Source organism: Syngnathoides biaculeatus, chromosome 23 (assembly GCF_019802595.1).
Source record: "Syngnathoides biaculeatus isolate LvHL_M chromosome 23, ASM1980259v1, whole genome shotgun sequence".
Taxonomy (NCBI): Eukaryota; Metazoa; Chordata; class Actinopteri; order Syngnathiformes; family Syngnathidae; genus Syngnathoides; species Syngnathoides biaculeatus.
The window spans coordinates 869,120-893,044 of NC_084662.1; the positions used below are offsets into that span (position 1 = coordinate 869,120).

At 42.4% G+C, this 23,925-nt stretch overlaps 1 protein-coding gene across 14 annotated transcripts in view; it reads right to left on the bottom strand.

Moving 5' to 3' along the window:
• bach2b (BTB and CNC homology 1, basic leucine zipper transcription factor 2b) overlaps positions 1-23,925 on the bottom strand; it is a 122,942-nt gene that overhangs the window by 85,560 nt on the left and 13,457 nt on the right. For 4 of the 14 annotated variants that reach the window (XR_009793913.1, XR_009793914.1, XR_009793915.1 and 1 more), the window contains exons 2-4: positions 12,315-12,403; positions 1,519-1,561; positions 860-966 (exon numbers count right to left, since the gene is read on the bottom strand). Coding sequence is in view for 3 of the 14 variants with exons in the window: in XM_061813166.1 (XP_061669150.1) it covers positions 860-966; positions 1,519-1,561; positions 12,315-12,403 (239 nt within the window). In the remaining 11 variants the exon portion in view is untranslated. Of the gene's footprint in view, positions 1-859; positions 968-1,370; positions 1,454-1,518; positions 1,562-12,314; positions 12,404-17,013; positions 17,121-23,925 lie in introns of those variants that run through there. The other 10 variants (XM_061813162.1, XM_061813159.1, XM_061813160.1 and 7 more) reach the window with 6 other exon arrangements.

Sequence of the window (23,925 nt, forward strand, 5' to 3'; positions counted from 1 at the left end):
AATAGGCAAGATTACTTTCTTTGTCTGTTTCCCCATTGATATTTAAATTGAGGCAATCTATAGGGTCCCCCAAACAATGTTTTATATGGTGTTAATGCCCCAGTACTTGTTATATTATATAATTTCACTAAATCTAGACATTGTGTCCACGTCCTCCCTGTCTCCTCAATGCACTTCTTGAGTCCGTTTTTAATGGTACCATTCATTCTTTCTATGAGTCCGGTACTTTGAGGGCGCAATGTGTTTTTTTTTTTTTTTTTGTAAATCAATGTGGAATATTATTCCCATCTTTTTAATGATTTAGTTTACAAAAGGAGCTCTATTATTACTATAAATTCTTTCTGGTATGCCATAGCGAGATATTATGTCTTTACAGAATGCCTTAGCATCTGTCAAGGCATCTGGATGTTTTGTTGGAAAAAGTTCAATCCATTTTGAAAATGCATCTACTATGACCAAGCAATACTTTTTCCCTTCACTTTGATTTTGTTCTATAAAGTCCATGTGGATAATTTGGAATGGATACTGTGGTTTGGGAAAACATCCTCTATTGGCTGGTTAATATCTGGCTCGAAGGACCAATTTAATGTCAGGTTTACGGAGCAAGGAAGGAAGATAAGAGGAACTTCTGGCTCGTGAGGAGAACGTGGGATGTGTCTCTTTCACAATCCAACCCATTCTACTCACATCTCCACGGCTCCGCTTTTTAATTAGCCTGGCAATCCAAAATGTAACAAACACAGAAAACACAATAGTAAACATAACCGAAAGCAGATGTGACATGCAATGCAAATGTGAGTCACGACATAAAGTAACTAAGGCAAATAAACAAACGAACTGCGGTGCGTCCTTCACTGACGTGCAGAGCGCTCGTGTCGCATCTTGGTGTTGTCCTCTCTTCGTATTGGTCCTGTGATGTCATCCTCATCATTCTGGTCGTGATGCCTCAGTCTCTGTAGTCGAGCGCTTCCCGCATGTATTGTTAGTGCGTATTTCTCCATAGCATCATATTATTCAAGCATAAAAAAAAAAAAAAAAAAAAAAAAAGAAACCCACAGAGCTATGTACTATTAATAAAAAGGCAAACGAGAGTAAATATGAGATAATGTACAATTAATCCAACAATACCCTCTCATCATTATGTGAGACCAGCCTTCGAATTAGCATAAGCCTGCTATTAAAAACAAGACCATCAATCAAGAGGCTTCCCTTTTCCACTGAGGACAATCACAGACTGCTGCAGAGGATGTCAACCATGAAAGTGAAAATCCGCCATTTTGAAGTGTATGTTGTGGATGTACTGTAAATGGAAGGTCGGGAATGTAACCACTCTACCAATGTCTCAAAATGGTTAGCAGAAATGTGCTCACAGACAGCCCCAAAGTTCAACAAATGGACGGATGTGGACTGTTGAAACTGTAATGGATCATCCACCAGTTCTCCCTGGAATTAACTGGGAGAAAATCCCAAAGATATGGGACATAATCTAAAATGGAGGAAAAAGAATCAAGATCTTACCGAGGAATCCGGCTGGTTGGTGGTGTTGTGTGCTGCTTCAACCCTGAGTGAGCGGCCATAGATGGTCGGGACAGTGAAAGGCAAGAAAAAAGGAGGACAAGTCAATGCAAAACATTGACATCAGACTTACAAATCTATTTGAGGCACTTTTACTAGACACTGGCCAAGAATGCATCATCACCATCCCCCCCACCCCGCGCAAAAGGTTATACTAAATTATACAAGAAAAAAGGACACCTAAAACGTTAATAGTCATGATTGAGCAGTCAAGGATGCGAAACATTTTTGCAGTAAAAAGAACTCCAAAGTAGTGTTTTAGGCTGGCAACCAGTTCAGCACTTCTGATACCCTTGCCTTGTGAGGATAAGCAGCTCAGAACATGGATAGATGGATAAATGAGAATAGTGCCAGTATATGGAGACCATAGCTTTGCCACAAACTTACTGCTGAGACAGTTGATGAATCTCTGGAAAATTTCCACTGGAAAATTGCAAATGTCATGAATGTTGTTGATTATATTAAAACCAAGATAATCTTGAGGTAACCAAGAACACCGTAGAGGAGCACTACAAGGGTACCTCTCAATCAAAGTGTAGGAAAGGAAAATGTAAGGGGTAAGAACTAAACTCAAATTGACTTCTGTATAGGAAGTCTTGGTAATTTTAATCAAGAGTTAGTCAGGGCCGGACAGCAATATTTCTCTAAAATCAGTAAGAAGGTCAACAATACTGTCATTCTGTTTGCTGTGGATGACAAACTCACAACCCCTGGAATATGCTAGCTCCAGAACTCCCAACAGCAGATAACTAGCTTGTTTTTCTAGTGAAAAACTACTGTCTAATGTCTGATGACGGCGGCGCACATGGACTCAGCGGCTCATAGCTCTCCCTATCATTGCTACTTTTTGTATTTTGTTGTTGTTTTTTTGACTACTTTGTTCACGTACGCTTTGGCACTACACTGCTACACACGGCAGGAACTTTTGGACTTCTGATTCTGACACAAAACAGCAGTCTTGAACGACTTTCACCGCAAAGACAAATATCCCTCCTCTGACAAGCACCTGGATCAACGACTTCTTGACTAAAAGACCCCAGACTGTGAAAATTGGCTCTCACCTTTCCTCCACCCATACACTAAGCACGGACTCACCAAAGGGCTGCGTGCTAAGCCAAGACCCCTCCTAAACTGTCACTACACCTTTGTCTGCAGCCCAGTTCACAAAAATAATAATGTTGTCAAATTCGCTGACAACACAAGAGTGATCTGTCTGTTGACCAAGTCTGATCTGAAAAGGGAGACAAGGCACTGTCCAGAGAGGAGCTCCAGAAAATCACAATCTGGTGCAGACAACACTCAGGCACTGAACAATATAAATACAAAAAAGATCATTGTGGACATCAGGAGAAAGAGAACTGAACCGGTTCCACTCTTCATCAACGGTGTGTGTGTGGAGAGAGTCCGCACAATCAGGTTCATGGGAATTCTGATCTCTGTGGACCTCTTCAGAACAGAGAACATCTCAGCGGTCATCAAGAAGGTCAACAGCATCTCCACTTCCTCAGAGTCCTCTGGGAAAACAACTTTGACACAAAGATGCTGCTCGTTTTCTACCGCTCATCCATCAAAACCGTACTAATGTACTGTGTCTCTAGCTGGGATTTTGACGATTGTAGCTGTGCACATGACACAGTCACAGTGAAGAAAATAAGGATTTGAACACCCTGCTATATTGCAAGTTCTCCCACTTAGAAATCATGGAGGGGTCTGAAATTTTCATCATAGGTGCATGTCCACTGTGAGAGAGATAATCTAAAAAGAAAAATCCAGAAATCACAATGTATGATTTTTTTTAACGCTTTATTTGTGTGATGCAGCTCCAAATAAGCATTTGAACACCTATCAGCTAGAATTGTGACGCTCAATGACCTGTCAGTCCGTCTTTAAAAGTCCACCTCCACATCATGTATTATCCTGAATCAGATGCACCTGTGTGAGGTTGTTAGCTGCATGCAGACACCTGTCCACTCCATACAATCATTAAGACTCTAACTTGTAACATGGCCAAGACCAAAGAGCTGTCCAAAGACATCAGAGACAAAACTGTACAACTCCACACGGCTGGAAAGGGCTACGGAGAAATTTACAAGCAGCTTGGTGAAAAAAGGTCCACTGTTGGAGCAATCATTAGAAAATGGAAGAAGCTAAACATGACAGTCAATCTCGATCGGAGTGCAGCCCCATACAAGATATCACTTCGTGGGGTCTCAATAATCCTTTGAAAGGTGAGGAATCAGCCCAGGACAACACGAGAGGACTTGGTCAATGACCTGAAAGGAGGTGGGATCACCGTTTCCAAGGTGACTGTTGGTAATACACAAATACATCATGGTTTAAAATCACGCATGGCACAGAAGGTTCTCCTGCTTAAACCAGCACATGTCAAGGCCCGTCTTAAGTTTGCCAATGACCATTTGGATGATACAGAGGAGTCATGGGAGAAGGTTTTGTGGTCAGATGAGACCACAATGGAACTTTTTGGTCATAATTCCACTAACCGTGTTTGGAAGAAGACAAATGAGTTCCATCCCAAGAACACTGTACTGTTCTCTTGATGTGTTTTACTTCCAAAGTGCTAACATGAATAAACAGCCAGCCAAACTCCTTTTCAAGAGCCAGGAAGTGAGCGTGCTTGCTCCTTTAATGACTTCTTAACAGGTCAAGTCGGGTGACACAATGAAAATGGAGTGAAACTAGAAAAAGAAATACAAAACATACTAAATAGACTGCAATGTCAAATCAGTATGGCGTATAAACATCTTCCATTAGTATATGAATTAAACATTCACATTCATTCAAGTCTAAGCACAAACAGCAACAGCATTCTAGTGAAGTGAGTAAAAGATACACATACTGCTGCTAGCTATTTCATGAGAATGAACAGAACATGTAAAGTTACTAAATCAGTGCAGCTCACAAATATGCACGAAGATACTGTTAAAGTTACTAACAATACTTCTGAAACATGTAAAGAACATAAATTACACACAACCATTGCTTTCTGACGGATTCATGCACAGGAATAAGCTGATTTCAACGTGCTACATCTTTCAACTGTTGACATGCTTTTTTTTTTCGTTTTTCGCTCTGCTCAGCGCTTCCAACTTCCTGTATTCTACAGTTTCAAAATAAAAGCTCAGCAATGCACTCTCAAAATTAACAACACAAACAGATCTTTTCTAATAAAATCGATCTTCTTAACATATTAAACACTTGGGGCAGAACACTCCCCGTCTGGCACTAATGCCACTAAAGCATCTGTACTTTAACTGATTTTCTTTTGCCAGGAGCAAGACAACATCAGAGATAGGCCTCAAGAAAGTCTTTATTTTGTCTTGCGACGTCCTGACTTCAATTTTGCGGACCTGTACATCTCTGCTTGGGAAGGTGGAGACGACAAGCCCCATCGGCCACTCGTTGCGATGTGTCTGGCTCTGCTTCAGCAGCACTATGTCTCCAACCTGCAGGTTACGACGTGGTGTGTGCCATTTGCGTCTTGGCTGAAGGGTGTGGAGATATTCATCCCTCCATCGAGACCAGAATACGTTTGCCAATGCTTGCACTTGTTTCCACTGACACTTGAAGAGATCCTTTTCATTGAAGCCTCCAGGTGGAGCAGGTATCCCCGGTTTTTGGGTCAAGAGCATAGCAGGGGGTCAACATCATTGGAGAAGTGGGATCAGAAGAGACTGGGATCAAAGGCCTTGCGTTGATGATAGCAGATACCTCTGCCAAGAGGGTGCAAAGCACTTTGTGGGTCAGGTGAGTATGTCTGGTTTGCAGCAACATCGAGTCAATAATTCTTCGGGTTATGCCAATCATGCACTCCCAACTCCTCCCATGTGGGATGCGTGTGGGGGATTGAATTCCCAGGTACAACCATTCTCGTGGAGGAACTTAAGAGTGGAGGCTTGACCTGGATCAGCTCGTTCCATACACAGCTCAGAGCTGGCTCCCACAAAGTTCGTGCCTCTGTCCGATCTCAGCTGCTTACCTGGCCCTCTTAAGGCGAAGAACCTTCGCAGAGCATTGATACAACTGGCAGTATCCATGGACTCTATAACTTCCACATGTACAGCCCTGGTGCTCATACATGTAAAAAGTATAGCCCATCGCTTACTTTGAGCCATTTTGCCTCTTGTGCGTCGACTGATCACATTCCAGGGTCCAAAAACATCTAACCCTACATACGTGAATGGTGGAGATGAGCTCAGACGTTCTGAAGGGAGGTCAGCCATCTTTTGTGTCTCAAGTTTTCCTCTGAGCTTGCAGCATGTGACACAGCGATGAAGAACTGAGCCTATTAATCTTTTGCCAGCAACAATCCACAGACCAGCAGCGCTGATTGCTCCCTCTGTGAACTGCCGTCCTTAGTGTTTCACCTTCCCATGGTGATGACTCACAAGCAATCTTGTGACGTGACTTTGTTTCGGGAGAATGATTGGGTTTTTGAGCTCAGGATTGACTGAAGCATGTCTCAGATGTCCTCCTATTCGCAGGAGACCATCACACACGAAAGGGTCGAGATTCAGAATCGTACTGGATTTTGGTATGGCCCTGTTCTCTAGTAGTGCGACACACTCTTCCGGATAAGCATTTCTCTGGGCAGCTTTGATTATGACGATCTTTGCCGCTTCTAACTCTTCTGGAGTGAGAGGTTGGTTGCACTGATGCCATCCTTTACATGTAACTGTTGTGTTTGTCCTGTGTGAGCGAATCTGATGGATCAAGAAGGAAGCTGCTCTCAGCAAGGACTCCCAGGTCGAGAACCGTTGGAATCGTTCTGAGGTGAGTTCAATTTCTCTGAGCGAAGTAGCAAGAGTGGTCAGCTGAGGCCTCACATCCACGTCTTCCTCAGGATCCACCAGCTCAAAGGATCTGGGTGTTCTGAATGGTAGAGGAGCGATCCAACTGTTTTGCTCATCTCTCTTGAACTCTGCTTGCATGATCTCCAGAAAGGTCTCATCTTCGAAGGACAAGGCAGATTTGTTATCATCTTCCATTCTCACGAACACATCTCATCCGAGTTTATCTTTTGCAGTAACACCAGACACAGGATATGTTGTCAGCTGTGCGGAGGTAGACTGTCTGTGCTCCCCGCCGTAGCCTACTCTCTCTCTCACACTGATGTGATTCTGGCAGGGCATCAGAAAAGATGGGCATCCATTCTGTAGGACATGGGTTTTAAGGACTGATACAGTGGACTTGTATGTACTATCGATGCAAACCTCCCCTACTATAACCCATCCTAAATCCAAACGCTGGGCAAAGGGAGCGTTGTGGGGTCCATTGATTTGCTCTCTCACCTTGTGAACTTGTATAAGGTCTCTCCCCAGTAGGATTAAGATCTGTGCTTTAGGATCGATCTTTGGGATGTGAGGTGCCATGGATCTCAAGTGAGCATGGGAGTGGCGATCTTTGGAGAAGGGATTTCCGATCTGTTGCTCGTAACTCCATTACATTCAATGAGCGGAGGCAAGTCCAAACACACTTCACCATTCAATGCTTCGATCTGAAAACCAACAGCCTTTCTCCCAGTCATTTCCGTGGTTCCAGCACAGGTCCTCATCAGGTAAGGTGTATGGTCCCCTTGAATGTCAAACAGCTTAAAAAACTCAGACCTGGCCAGTGATCGATTGCTCTGGTCGTTGAGGATGGCTTACATCTTGATTGAGCGTTCTCGCTGTCCTTGGGGAAAAACCCGGACTAAACATATCTTGGCGCAGGACCTTGGTGGGAGACCTTCGCCGCAGACCTTGGTGCACCTGGAGGTCACTTCTGGAGGAGAGCTGTTTTGCTGTTCTACGTCTGATTCTGTCAGAGGAGATGGTGCAGGGGAGACAGCAGTGTCTGGGTGCATGACAGTGCAATGTTGATTGCTTTCACACTCATTGCATTTCAGCTCTGCTGGACATTCTCTAGCCACATGAGTACCAGAACAGCACTTGAAACAACGTCTGTATTCTTTTAGCAGCCTTTTGCGTTCCATTAGCGGCTTCATTCTAAAAGCTCTACATTTTTCCAGAGGATGTGGCTTTATTGTGCACTGGACAGTACTTGGTTGGGTCATCACTACCTTTCTTGTCAGTAGATGTTTTGTGTAACAAGCTTGAATCTGTTGTTGACACATCTGTTCTATGCACAAACACAGCTGTCCTAGCACTATCATGCTTGGTTGTGGATCTTTCACTATGGTAATGGCTGCGGTTACTGCTGACCAACACAAAGCTGGGGTCATTTCTGGCCTTTGCCTGACATCTGACAAAGTAAAAAAAAAACAAGAAAGGAGGGAAACACACTCTGTACCTTTCTTTGTAGTTTGAGCCAGCAGACAGCCATTTTTCCTGTAAGTTTGGTGGCAGATTTTCCACGATTGGCTTAATCCCTCGAGGAGTGTCAAGGTAGCTCAGTCCTGGTAGATAGCCATCCTGCTTGGCTGAGAATAGTTCCAAGAGCAGATCGCTAAGTTCTCTTAGCTTGATGTTATCTTTGGAGGTTAGCCGAGGAAAATTGTCCAATCGTTTGAATAAAGCATTCTCAATCACTTCAGGGGTAGCATAGCATTGTTGGAGTCTTGTCCAGGCTAATTCGAGAGCAGCGTGAGGATTGGTGATGTGGACAGCATGTATTCTTTTAACATGTTCAGATGACTCCTTTCCCAGCCATTTTACCAGGAGGTCCAGCTCTTCACTGGCTGTCAACTCTAAGCCCTAAATGGCGTTAAGGAAAGAGGACTCCCAAGCTCTGTAGCTCTCAGGCTGGTCATCGAATTTAGTGAGCCCCGTGGTTACCAACTCGCTGCGGGCGAGGTACCTAGCGAAGTCTATCATGTTAGCGGCTGGAGCAGAAGAAGAATGCTGTGGGTTGCTCTGTATGAAGTGGTTTGATTGGCTAGCATGACTGAATGAGGGAGAGTTCTGCTCCTGATAGGCTTTACCTTTAAAGGACTGGGGGTTCTGAGGTTGCGAGCTGAGAGGCTGAGAGTGCGGGTTGGAGCGCTTAAACAGGCTTCTCTGAGGCTGAGGTGCTGATAAGTACTCACTTTGCTGTGTGTTCCTTGTAGGCGTGGCATCACAGTTGTGTGCAGGGGTTAATTTAGAAGCTTCCTGCTGTCTTGGTGGCGACGCTTCTTTAAAACAATGAGGAGTTATATCCACAGACGATGCAGTTTCAAAGCTGGCTCGAGCCTGATGTTCCACATATGCCTTTGTACGCTGACATGTTATCTGCGATGAGATGAGACTCCTCATGTTCTGGTCCTGCTGCAGCTTCTAAAACTTCAGCCTCTACAATAGCAGCAGCAGCTGCCTTTTCCAGTCCTAGAGCTTCTAAATCCGCTTCTAGTGTAGGCTTTTCCAAATCCAATCCAGCTCTCTGTCTTTTCAGTCAGTTCTAACTCCTTCTGAGCGAATGTGGCTCTGGTGCGTGCAGCTTCGGCTTTAGCTCTAGCTCTAGCAGAAACACTAACTACTGAAGACTTGGAAGTGGCTTTGGAGTTGGAGCCGAACACTGATGCCGCTTTCTCCTCCCTTTTTATTGCTTGTGCTTACATAACTGTGGCAGACGAATCCTTCTGATTCACTGGATTTTCACTGTACTGTTCTCTTCATGTGTTTTACTTCCAAAGTGCTAACATGAATAAACAGCCAGCCAAACTCCTTTTCAAGAGCCAGGAAGTGAGCGTTCTTGCTCCTTTAATGACTTCTTAACAGGTCAAGTCGGGTGACACAATGAAAATGGAGTGAAACTAGAAAAAGAAATACAAAACATACTAAATAGACTGCAATGTCAAATCAGTATGGAGTATAAACATCTTCCATTAGTATATGAATTAAACATTCACATTCAGTAAGTCTAAGCACAAACAGCAACAGCATTCTAGTGAAGTGAGTAGCAGATACACATACTGCTGCTAGCTATCTCATGAGAATGAACACAACATGTAAAGTTACTAAATCAGTGCAGCTCACAAATATGCATGAAGATACTGTTAAAGTTACCAACAATACTTCTGAAACATTTAAGAACATAAATTACTCACAGCCATTGCTTTCTGACGGATTCATGCACAGGAATAAGCTGATTTCAACGTGCTACATCTTTCAACTGTTGACATGCTTTTTTTTTTCCCGTTTTTCGCTCTGCTCAGCGCTTCCAACTTCCTGTATTCTACAGTTTCAAAATAAAAGCTCAGCAATGCACTCTCAAAATTAACAACACAAACAGATCTTTTCTAATAAAATCAATCGATCTTAACATATTAAACACTTGGGGCAGAACAAACACCATCTCTACTGTGAGGCATGGGGGTGGTAGCATCATGCTTTGGGGATGTTTTTCTGCACATGGGACAGCACGACTGCACTGTATTAAGGAGAGGATGACCGCAGCCATGTGTTATGAGATTTTGGGGAACAATCTCTTTCCCCTCAGTCAGAGCATTGAAAATGGGTCGTGGCTGGGTCTTTCAACATAACAATGACACGAAGCACACAGCCTGGAAAACCAAGGAGTGGCTCCATAAAAACATATCAAGGTTCTGGCGTGGCCTAGCCAGTCTCCAGACCTAAACCCATTAGAAAATCTTTGGAGGGAGCTGAAACTCCGTGTTTCTCAGAGACAGCCCAGAAACATGTCTGATCTAGAGAAGATCTGTGCGGAGGAATGGGCCAAAATCTCTCCTGCAGTGTGTGCAAACCTGGCGAACAACTACAGGAAAAGTTTAACCTCTGTAATTGCAAAGAAATGTTACTGTACCAAATATTAACATTGGTTTTCTCAGGTGTTCAAATACTTATTTGCAGCTGTATCTCACAAACAGATGGTTAAAATAAATAAATAAATAAATCATACATTGTGATTTCTGGATTTTTCAGATTTTCTCACATTGGACATGCACCTACAATGAAAATTTCAGACCTCTCAATGATTTCGAAGTGGGAGAACTTGCAATATAGCAGGGTGTTTCATATACTTATTTTCTTCACTGTACAGAGTCCACGGGTTATGAACGAGTTTCATTCCTATGCTGGAAATTTAACTCTGATTTTGGTGTAAATAGGATTTAACGATTAAAGTCAAAATACTTCATATAAAAAACTAAAACACTGCAATAAAATAAAAAATAGATGCTATCCTTAGCATTAGTGCTGAGAGATGGATTGAGAAGAAGGAGGGGAGACTGTGAGAGCTACTGCTGAGGAAGCATGTGCAGGTTGTACTGGTCTCTCCACCTTGGTGAAGTACTTACATGTGTCTGTCTTGTAGGAAATCTTCCTCTTTTCCTCCCAGATCTCACGGTAGAGCTGTAGATTGTCCATCATTAACCTTGAAAGCTTTGCAAATCGTTCCATATTGGGATCCTCTGCCTTGAAAAGAAAATGCCTTAGCAAAGCCCTTGGTTGTGAAATTTTGGGGGATGCTTGGGATTCATCTTCTTGCATCATCTGGTTCTCCAATTCAATCAGGTCCTCTGTTGATGGCTCTTCTCCGGAATCCAGAAGTTCCATGATGTCGTCCTTGTCCAACCCCAGATCCAACCGAATCTCCTCAAACCCGGGGAAGTCGCTCACAAATTGGGGACACACGTTATTCTACATGCCATTCATGTTGGACTGCTTCACTTCATTCTATGCAGCAGCGATAAGGTTTAAGCCCTCTTGATCTTACATCCTCTCCAACACCAGAGCCATAGTCCTTGTAAGGTAGTATGCCTTGAAGGATGAGATGACTCCCTGATCTATGGGCTGTAGCAGGGATGGTGTGTTGGGTGGCAAGTAAACCACATTAACATTGGTGTGGAAATCACCCAAAGTAGGAAGATGGCCAAGAGCATTGTCGGGCAAAAGTAAGACCTTAAAGGGATGCCCTTGGCTGTACAGTACTGCTCCACAGCAGGGACAAAATGGTTGGTGAACCAATCCTCAAAAACAGCAAGCGTCACCGATGCCTTCCTATTCAATTTCCAAATGACTAGTAGGATGCTACTCCATAACTCCTTGAGTGCCCTGGGGTTTTCGGAAAGATAGATGAGCAAAGGTTTCAGCTTGAAATCCCCAACAGCACTGCCCCCAAACAGCAAAATAAGTCTCACCTTCCCAACTTTATGACCCGGGGTCATCTTCTCCTCTTTACAGATGTAGGTCCGATTAGGTAGCCGCTTCCAGAACAATACGGTTTTGTCTACATTGAAAACTTGCTCCGCAAGATACCAACCCTCCCGGATTATCTTGGCTCGATGACCCGCTTCATCTGCGGATGCATCTTCTCACTGGACCCTGAGTTTATGAAGATTGGCTAAAGCTTTGCTGTATTGTGATCACTGTATCCGTCAGAGGAGCGAAACCCTTCATCTGCTCTAAAATGCAGGCTTCGACCTTAATATGTCACCACGGTTGACTGATTGAAGCCCAACTCTTTAAAGTCAGTGTCTCTCCTTTCTCCGATCTTTTTATGATCTTGAGCTTCACTTCCATGGTAATGGATTTTCTTTTGGCTGCAGCATTGCTAAAATAGTCAGGTTTCTTCTTTGGGGCCATTATGTCTAAAAAAATACAGCGAAAAACCCGAAGATACTCCCGGTGCACAAACACGGACAAGCACTATGCATTAGCTAGACAAAATTGCGGACGAGGGACGGGTGTCGTAAAGTCAAAATGTCGTAGGTCGAGGACGTTGTAAACCCAAGGACTCGCTGTATGGAGAAGTTTTTTTTAAAAAAAGTGTTGAATTCCCACCTTTCTGCTTCTTCTGTGAGTTTGTTAACAGCCAAGCCAAAGCGAGGAAAGACCCTTCAACAATGCTCATCTTTCTCCAGCAAATTTCACTGCCATGCAAAGAAAAGAGAAGTATGTAAATAATTACAACCAGAAACCAACAGTCAATGTGGACAAATCAGATGTCAGCAGATGAATCCAAGACAATGAATGATACAGCGAAAGACAATAATAGACAATCTCCGATTACAAGACACAATCCGAGATGATGCAGAGAATTAAAAACTATGCTTCTGAAGTACAAGTGTATTGGAAGGTTTATATTTTGCATAACCGGTGGAACCTCAGACTTTGAATATAATTCATTCTTGTGAAGTGTTCAAAGTTCGAATTGTTCAACTTCCACAACATATTTTGCCATGGGAAATGTAAAATGAATTTCATCCATTCCCAATCTCCAAATAGTAAATTCCCATTTTAATTCCAATTCATGTAAACAAATCTAACCTTAACCCTTGCATTAATTTTTTTTCTGTAAAAAAAAGCATAAACTTAAAGCCATCAAACGGATGATTTTTTGTATATTATTAATGAAAAACCCACAGCCAATATGGTCCCATGTGTTTTTTTCCGCACCACAAAACATGATTTTGACGTATACAGCTTTTTGTAACTCCTGCGATGAAAATGCTCTCGAGGGATTCGTTTTCAAGAAGAACAAGACAGAGGAGCCCCCGAGTGGACTCGTTTGTTTTCATTAGTTTTACCTCCGCGAAGGGAGCTCATTGTTCCTTCGTGTTAGCAAAAATGCCAGGTCATTGCATTGCTGGACATTGCTAGAACACTCGGGAAGTTTGAAAGAGACCCTGTTCGTTGTGAACAAATGGATTGCACGGGTGCAAAGGACGAGAGCTTCGTGAGTTACAAATAACAGGTAGGTGTGTATAAAGCTCCAAAAAAAAAAAAAAAAAAAAAAGTTTGGGGCGGACCACGTAATCGGTCTCTCTCATAACGTAGCAAAAGATCCGCGTATGAAATGTATTGATGTGCACATACAGCTACTAAAAAAAAAATAATAGTGTGGGGCGGACCACGTAATCGGTCTCTCTCATAACAAAAGATCCGCGTATGAAATGTGTCGATGTGCGCGTCGCCCAGCCAACAATGTCTCGATAGCGTTCATTGAGTACTGCGGCGACTTTGAACATACCGCTAAAAGCAACATAGCCAGGCTCCCCCTCCTCCTTATATGCCATCACGGGCGCCGAAACTTAGCCACACCGGCTGAGGCGCCGCGTTCGGCGGTCACAGCTTCTGCGAAGGCTGCACGTCGGGCTTTGCGATGGGGGCGGCTCTGAAGAACCCAGCCGAGAATGTGTTACTCAGTCACGTGCACGCATAAAGCGCCCCGGCTCGACTGTGACGAAAGCAGCACCGCTTGGCTCTGTCATACGCCACACCGGCCGGCTGCGATGAGCCGCGATGGCTCATCTCCGCTGCGGGAGTGGATCGGTCGGGATGTGGTTTGGGCGTGATCGGATATCATCTGAATATGGCTTGAAACAAGAGTGTAATATTGCCCCGAGGGCTTGAAACAATAGTGTAACTTCACTCGGTTGTGTGGTGTTGTCCTTTTCGAAAAGAGCTTCGGTGTCAGAGAGGATTTCGGAAAAATCTGAATCTCTGTTGTTCGGCTTCCGTAATAGCGGGCACTGCGCATTTCCAACGGCAGAAGTGACGATGACGTCAAGGACAGAGGATGCGACTAATATGGCGACCACTTGGATGTCGAGGGACACTCAATTGCGCAACTTTGTGCATGGATTACGCGTTCTCTGCTCACTTTTTTTTTTCCATATAGACATTGAAGTGAATACTGTTGTATGTATTTTTCATTACAATATCTATTTTAGAATGTTTATAGGGATGACAGTCCCACTTTAAAGTGGCACTGACACCGAAAACCTCTTCTGGTTAAAAAGTGTTCACAACTGCCATTTCCATCCGTTCCTTATCTGGGTGCCATCCTTACCAATCAATTCTTTGTCGCCCCGCTTTCCTTCACCAACATGTGCATGACAATCTGCACTAATCACAACTGTCTTTCTGTCTGTGATGCTTAGAACCACTTCATCTAGTTCCTTTTCTCTTTCAACTCTAGGTCACATCCTACCTGTGGGGCATAGCCACTAATCACATTATACATAACACCCTAGATTTCGAGTTTCAACCTTATCACTCGATCTGATATTCTTTTCACCTCCAAGAGATTCTTAGCCAGCTTTTCCTTGAAAATATCCCCAACTCCATTTCTCTTCCCATCTACTTCATGATAAAATAATTTAAACCCTGCTCCTAAACTTCTAGCTTTACTGTCTTTCCACCTGCTCTCTTGGATGCACAATATAATCAACCTTTCTCCTAATCATGTCGACCAACTCCTGAGCTTTTCCTGTCAAAGTCCCAACACTCAGTTGTACCCTCTGTGCATTCCTCTTCTTCCACTGCCGACAAATGCGCTTTCCTCCTCTTCTTTGTCTTCGACCCACAGTAGCTGAATTTCCACCGATGCACTGCAGGTTAACGGTGGCCGGCATTGTTAACCTGGGCCACGGCCAATTCGGTATCGTCTTCTTTAGATGAACACTCATAGTTTTTTTGGCAGAGTTTTACGCTGGATGCCCTTCTTGACGCAACCCTCTGCATTTATCCGGGCTTGGGACTGACCTCCAGATTGCACTGGCTTGTGCCCCCGTAAGCCTGCATTTCTCAAATTTCACTTAATTGGTCAAAAAATTAATTTACAACAAATGTGTCTTTGTTGGGGGCACGGTGGCGCAACTGGTAAAGCGTTGGACTCACAATTATGAGATCCCGGGTTCAATCCCGGAACCGCCTGTGTGGAGTTTGCATGTTCTCCCGTGCCTGCGTGGGTTTTCTCCCGGCACTCTGGTTTCCTCCCACAATAGAAAAAAAAAAAAAGATGCAACATTAATTGGAGACTCTAAATTGCCCCTAGGTGTGATTGTGAGAGCAGCTGTTTGTCTCTATGTGCCCTGCAACTGTCTGGAAACCAGTTCAGGGTGTACCCTGCCCCCCGCCCGTTGACAGCTGGGATAGGCTCCAGCACTTCCGCGATCCTTGTGATGATAAGCGGCTAAGAAAATGGATGGATGGATATATTATACTTTGTGATGTGGTTTAAACATATGCAACATTAATTGGATACTCTAAATTGCCCCTAGATGTGATTGTGAGTGTGGCTGTTAGTCTCTATGTGCCCTGCGATTGGCTGGCAACCAGTTCAGGTGTACCCTGCTTCCTGTCCGTTGACAGCTGGGATAGGCTCCAGCATTCCCTGCAACCCTTGTGAGGCTAAGGGGCAAAGAAATGGATGGATGTATCTTTGTTCATTTAACTATGACAGTGGCATAGAAAAACAGAGAACAAATGCTCTTCAATTTGATCGACTTGTGAATCCACTTTTTGCAACACTTTTGTTTGGTGGTGCGCTGTGATATTTTTGAATTTATGCCTCGGGTCAAATCAAGGTTGTAATCACTGGTATAAGCAATCACCTCATCCGCTCTCAGTATGTTTGATTCCTTTTGGTGCATTTATTCGACACACCTGCAGTGTCTGAGAGGAGAGAAGTGGCCCTCATGATTAAAGTTTTAAAGCCTGATTATAGATTCAAATTTTACAGGCTTGTTAACATTACACATATCTGTAGTCTAACAAATTTGACATTTTTGAGCATCTTTAGTGCCACTTTCAAGTAATACCATTAGACAACCTATAATAAATAATATTTTCACAGCGTTTTTAACTTGTGACAATTTGTAGAACTCATTTAGAAAAAAATGGAAATCTTTTCAAGAGAAGTAAAAAAAAATTTAGTAATGTGGCTGCTTACATGTGAAAATGTTCACATAACTAGGACTTCTGTGGTAATAATCTCAGAAGCACTGACTGGATAACTTATAATTGTAATTACATTAAAATTTTTATTTCATATGCTGCAGTCTCAAATTGAAAAACAGAGCAACAGTTTTATCAGAGCTTTATGATGGGCATGACAGTTCTTGAGTCTACTGAATTACTAGAATCCATCCATCAATTTTCTTAAGACGCTTATCCTCACAAGGGTTGTCAGAGTCCTGGAGCCTATCCCAGCTGTCAACGGGAAGGAGGCAGGCTATACTCTGAACTGCTTGCCAGCCAATCGCAGGGCAGATAGAGACAAAAGTCGCACTCACAATCAGACCTCGGGGCTATTTAGAGTGCCCAATTAATGTTGCATGGTTTTGGGATGAGGGAGGAAACCGGAGAAAACCCATGCAGGCACGGGGAGAACATGCAAACTCCACTCCACTGTGAGGCCAATGCTTTACAGCTGTACCACCGTGCCACCTGCGTACATTTATATTTATTATTAAATGACATTGATTTTAAATATCTGCACTTGTTTTCATGTGCTTGACAGACTCAACATTAACCGTTAACTTTGAGAAACAGTGAAAGCAATCCTGTAAGGAGGAATGATCAAAATCACTCATGAGTATGTTTATTGCATAATGACGTTCCTTGCACAAACAAATCACGCAACGTACTAGTTTGCATTGAACACTGCATTGGTGCAGCCAAATTGAACTATTAAAAAAATACAACTTTTGTGAATCACTTCTCTATCCATCCATCCATTTTCTGAGCCACTTACCCTCACAAGTGACAAGGGAGAACCGGCGCCTATCCCAGCAATCTTTAGGCAGGAGGCGGGGTACACCTTGAACTTGCCGGCCAATTGTGATGCAGAGAGCAAGTCCACTACAGCCACACACAAAGATTTCACCATTTTATTCAAATTTTCCCACATTTTTAAAGTGTATCTTATGTCAATTTTCAGGCGCAAGTTATCTTATCTAGAAGAAAATAAATGTTGAACTTTACCATAAAATACATACATACAATCTTCTGTCATATACAGTGAACATTTTACCCATCTCTGGTGGACTCATGTCTGAGATGGGTTTTAAATGTTTAAAAAAAAAATAATAAAATAAAACCTGGATCAGTGCCTACCATACAGCAAGTTCCGACACCTAAACAGATCAGTTTTGCTAAAGGGATCAAACACGAAATTGGATCATCTGCTGAACCTGGACACAGTTTGACAAGCTCAGCCCCACCACAGAAAGTACCAAAACTGCCAAGAGCTGATGTTAAAAGACAAGTTGCGGAGGTATGTTGATCATTTATTTACTGAAAACACTGAACACTGTTGACATGGTCGAATGAAAGCAGCATGTGGTGTTCTTGGCGAAAAATACATTTTATTACAGCAAATCGCTTGACCATTCTCAACTTGAAAAGTAGGGTAATATTGGATACAAACCAGGAACCCTAGCTAAATACTAACCCTCCCTGGGTCCGACTGCTGGCTCGGCACCTTCATCGCCAGCTATTTCGTCTGCATTTAAACGTGTGTTCTGTCTAACCGATTCAAATTGATAATCTTTGACACCTTTATAAAGGTCGTATTCTTTACAGTCTTCATGGGACCCTTCAGAATCATGTTCATTGCTCGAATTATCGGAAAATTTATCATCGTTTGAACATTGGAGTTGAACGGCAGCCATATTTATCTTAGTTGTGACGTTACGCCCAGGATTCTCTACTGTGTGCTCGGGTATTCCTGTGAATTCAGCAATGTGCGATCAATTTTTGCCGATAATCGAAATATACAAATGTTTCCTTCCTAATTGATTTCAGATTCGAGTTCAGCATAAAATACTGTATAATATAAGCAAACAGTGCTTTGAAGACTTTACATACCCTTTAACCAACAAAATTCCCCGATTAGGATATAGAATACAGTACATAATCTCTCTCCTCCAACACTTCGTTACCACTTTAAACCATTCCAATGACTAAATATTGTCTACAATGTAGACTCTACATTGTTAAAATCTCCAAACACCAAAAATTTCAACATTTTCACCAAATTATTCCAGTTTTACCCCACCACCCCCGAAAAAAAAATACAATTCTAGGCTGATTCAAATCATTTCAGTTGTACAAAATATTTCACACATTCCAGAAATTCCACATTTCCCACAAAAATTGTCACCTAAAGAAATTACAATATTGGGATCTATTCTAAATAGACTTTAAACTAATCTGATTGGCTTGATGGTGTCCGATGATAATAAGCATTTTATGCTCATCGTCTGATCAGCTTCAATGTCATTTTACGCCAATCCGATCAATGCGGTCATTGATTTGCTCTACGAAACTACTCTGCACCATCGTGTAGAATAGGGATGTCAAAATCATTCTAGCTTCGCGGCCACATGGAGAATCTACTACTACCAAGAGGGCTGGACCGGAACATCATGGCTTAAAAACCTTACAATTACTTTATTTGTATTAATAGAGCCCGAAATAAAGAATCACTATTAATCATAAAACATTTCAAGTGCTTTTTTTTTATTCTGAGGAAAAAGAACAAACAAACACAATGCCTCAGTTATTATATAACAGTCATTTCTCAGGCAGAAATATATTAAAAAATAATCCTGTTCCCTAACCTAGTGCAAGAAGAGTGTATACTGTCTTAATACTAAGTAACAGCGTTGTCGTGCCCTAGCAGCTGTTTGTTCAAGGTCCTCTGTCACATCTACCATAAGTGCAAGGCCCTGCATCCAGTCTGCAGAGTGAAATTCTAAAACTGGCTTGCCCTTTTCTTCCACAAACTGTCCAATTTCTTCTTGTAGCTCAAAGAAACGCCTCAACAGAACACCTCTGCTTAACCTCCTTGCCTTAGTGCAGTGCTTCTCAAATAGTGGGGCGCACCACGATGCAGGGTGAGCCTGGGGAACATGCTTCTTTTTTTTTTTTTTCAACTTCCTAAAATAAAGTGTAATTGCATATTTACTACAGTAATTGGCAGTGGCGCTTTCATTGTCAAGTCTGTGGCCAGGGAGTATTAGCTCTATGGTGTAGGTCTTTTTTATTGCACCGAGCAGGCGATCTGAAGTTTAGTAAACGAACCCATGAAAAGCAACATCATTTTTTTTTTAACAGGGATGAAAAGAAATGTGGAGAGGGACGAAGACAATGAGACAACAGAAAGACGAGGAAATATGACGAAGCGTATGTAACGCTTGGCTTGGCTACAGTGAGAGACAAGGAAAGACCGGTGTGTTTACTGTGTCTAAAAATGTTGGCAGTTGAAAGCATCAAGCCAAATAAATTAATGCGCCACTTAAAGACATTACACCCCAGTCATGCTGATAGACCGCTGGATTATTTTCAGCGAAAACGTGCTGAAGATTGCCAATAATAAAAACTGAATATTTTTAGAAAATGGTTAACTATTTTTAATATTCATTATTCCTTGAGAAATTGAATTCATAGTCTTCTGCATATATTTCGCGCTGCCCATCCAACTCATGGAACCAAATCACATTCACGCAGGCATGTAAGGAAGATGTTAGAATGAAAGGGGTGTGCAAATAGTGCTGAACCTTGAGCTCAGGGGTGAGGACAGTGCCTAGCTCAAAAGCATCTTGACAGTAGCCAACAAGGAGACTCATCCCTCCAGTAACACGTTACCCTGTTTCCATGTGGTCAACAGCGGGATTCAGACTGCGGTTTTCTGTCCTAACAGTTGAGCCGCCCCCTTAACCTCACCCCTGAGAAAAACCCCATATCTTTGTTAAAGACACCTTTGGCCACACATGAACACAGCTACCTGAAATTGTCCCAAAAAAATCCCTTCCTTCCAAACAAATGAACAAAATTGCAAAGGTTGTTTTCTGCATTTCCATGTAACTGTGGGGAGAGAAACTTGTGAGCAAGCGCCATTTGTGCTTGAGCTTTAGGCTAAAGATAGTGATTGCTTCCCAGGATACAGAAGAAACATAAATCAAGCATCAAAACCAATATCCTTCGATTTAAGGCTCAGTGTTGATTTTAAGTCTCCAGTTCTCTGACAAATATGACCACATTTATGTGACAGCAGCACATTCATAAAGCTCTGACAGATTGAAACACATTCCAGGGTTGTAATGGGAATAGTTTCTCCCACCCTGTTTAAAAAGTACATGGTTCTTGCCTCTAAGTGACATGAACAATGGTCTCTTTCACTGCCTTTACCAGCTTGGAGATGCATCAATCCTAACAGACAGAATGACATACTAGTGCATTATAGAATAACCACACGCGAGAGAAGTCACAAACAGAAGCAGTGTTTATTCTTAGACATGTGCATTATGCATTTACACCGATCAGATTGATCCTACCGGTATCGGACAATATTTAGTATTTCGTGCTGATTGAATGATCAGCACAAATGTCACAATTAGCATTGATCAGCTCTGCAAAAGACATTTTCGCTGTATCTCCATTGAGCACATTACATTCAAATCCAAAAGCTATTTTATTTTTTGCCTTGTCGCATATCTTTTGGCATGGTACTCTAAATATCTGACAGCTAATTAAGTTATTTGAAAAAATAAATAAAAAGACAAATCTCTTTCAGGACTGCATTGTCAGAATTACTGCAATAAAATCTGGTATTCTGATACCACCGCATCTCATTTTTACATTGAGTTTTATCTTGTCAACTCAAATGCGACGACAGCAAAAGTGGATGTTCCACACTGTATGATAAGAACAATTTGGCAAAAGACGTGTGTTGGTGGTGACCGGTGATCACGAGACGACATTTGTTTACGGTGTGAAGATATCTGGGATAGGCTCCAGCACTCACACGACCATTGTGAGGATAAATGGCTCAGAAAATGGATAAATGGATGACGAAATGTAAGAGGACATCCATTCTTTTTACATATGTACAAGGAGGGACGGAATGGTGGGGCAGCTGTAAAGTGTTGGCCTCACAGTTTTGAGGACCCGGGTTCAATCCCAGCCCTACCAGTGTGGAGTGTGCATGCTCTGCCCACCCCTGCGTGGGTTTTCTCCAGGCACTCCGGTTTCCTCCCACATCCCAAAAACATGCATTAGTTGGACACTTTAAATTTCCCCAAGGTGTGGTTGTGAGTGCGACTGTTCTATGTCTTCATGTGCCCTGCAATTGGCTGGCAACCAATTCAGGGTGTACCCTGCCTCCTACCCAATGACAGCTGGGTTTGGCTCCAGCACTCCCGCGAACCTTGTGAGGATAGGCGACTAAGAAAATGGATGGATGGATGTAGAAGGAGAAGAGATTTAAATTTTCTTGTCTCGTGTCCAGAGCCTTGTAGTACAATTTGTGAAGATGGGAGGCCCAGATAATCAGTGGATAGATGGATGGACAATTTGGTTCTATATAAAATCTACAGTGGCAATACAAGCACCTGCACAGGAAGTCAGTTGGAGGCTAGATTTCCTTTGTACTCAGCTCCGCATGCAAGCAATTTAAAAAAAAATGGTTGCATAAGAGAAAGGAATCAATGGATAAATGTTACTGTCACTCCAAGGATGGTACATTAAGTGCCCAACGATAGTGTCAGTGGCAGAAAGGGGCAAAAGCACCATATATACTGAAAATGATAGACCCTCTTGCAAAGATAAAATGTGAGTCAGTGTACTTATGCTACAGACTGAAATCATTTAGGTTTTACACCAAAATATGAATGAGACAGTGTTATGTCTACGTACTGTATTTACATTTCATTCTGATATACCTTTGTTTACCAAGTCTACAACAGGAGGTTGTGACCCGCTCAATCTTGCTCTTTGGAGTCAGTTCTTGATTTCACTAAGAGTTGCTTTTGAGGTTTTCTTCAGCCCTCTCAATATGTTTCTGTTATCAACTGCTGTTGTTTTACTTTGTCTATCCACTTCGTATTTTTTAGTACACCTTTGGTTTCTTAATTCTTCAGGACAAATGTTTTCATCAATAGCCATTTCTGTATTGGATAAACATCTAACAGAGTAAATGTCTAGATCCTAGATATTCAATGCCATTTATTATTTGAATAACCACTGCAAGATGATACAACGCCCCCAGCTTCTCTGGGCCAAAGTTCAACTAAAATGGACTGATGCAAAGTCGGAAAGTGGTGTGTAGTCAACAAGTCTACATTTCAAATTGCTTTTGGAAATTGTGAATATGTCCTCCGGGCAAAAAGTGCAAAAGAACCATCGGGACTGTTATGGACACAAAGTTCAAAAGCCAGCATCTGTGATTGTATGGGGCTGTGTTAGCAGAACAGTAAGAGTAAAGTCAAGAGTAAATATTTATGCTCCTCCTAAATTGGATTGGAGTTTTTTTTTTTTTTTTTTAGACATATTTAATAGTATGTCAAGGTCTTCTCATTTACAGGTGTGGCTTCAATAATAGATCAAATCCTAAACTTGACATATCGAGAAAAATCATGGAGGGGTCTGAAATTTCCATCGTAGGTGGATGTCCACTGTGAGAGAGATAATCTAAAAAGAAAAATCCAGAAATCACAATGTATGATTTTTTTTTAAACAATCTGTTTGTTTGATACAGCTGCAAATAAGTATTTGAACACCTTAGAAAACCAATGTTAATATTTGGTACAGTCGCCTTTGTTTACAATTTCAGAGGTCAAATGTTTCCTGTAGTTGTTCACCAGGTTTGCACACACTGCAGGAGGGATTTTGGCCCACTCCTCCACACAGATCTCTAGATCAGACAGGTTTATGGGCTGTCACTGAGAAACATGAAGTTTCAGCTCCCTCCAAAGATTTTCTATTGGGTTTAGGTCTGGAGACTGGCTAGGCCACGCCAGAACCTTGATAGGCTTCTTATGGAGCTACTCCTTGGTTTTCTTGGCTGTGTGCTTCGGGTCATTGTCATGTTGAAAGACCCAGCCACGACCCATTTTCAATGCTCTGACTGAGGGAAAGAGGTTGTTCCCCAAAATCTCACAATACATGGCCGCGGTCATTTTCTCCTTAATACAGTGCAGTCTTCCTGTCCGATGTGCAGAAAAACACCCCCAAATCATAATGCTACCAACCCCATTCTTCACAGTTGGCATGGTGATCTTGGGATGGAACTCATCATTCGTCTTCCTCCAGACACTGTTCGTGGAATTATGACCAAAAAGTTCCATTATGGTCTAATCTGACCACAAAACTTTCTCACATGACTCCTCTGTGTCATCCAAATGACCATTGGAAAACTTAAGATGGGCCTTGACAAGTGCTGGTTTAAGCAGGGGAACCTTCCGTGCCATGCGTGATTTCAAACCATGATGTATTTGTGTATTACCAACAGTCACCTTGGAAACGGTGATCCCACCTCCTTTCAGGTCATTGACCAAGTCCTCTCGTGTTGTCCTGGGCTGATTCCTCACCTTTTTAAGGATCATTGAAACCCCACAAGGTAATATCTTTAATGGGGCTCAACTCTGATTGAGATTGACCATCATGTTTAGGTTCTTCCATTTTCTAATGATTGCTCCAACAGTGGACCTTTTTTCACCCAGTTGCTTGGTAATTTCTCTGTAGCCCATTTCAGCTGTGTGGAGTTTACAATTTTGTCTCTAGTGTCTTTGGCCAGCTCTTTAGTGTTGGCTATGTTACAAGTTTGAGTCTTACTGATTGTATGAGGTGGATAGGTGTCTTTATGGAGCTAACAACCTCACAC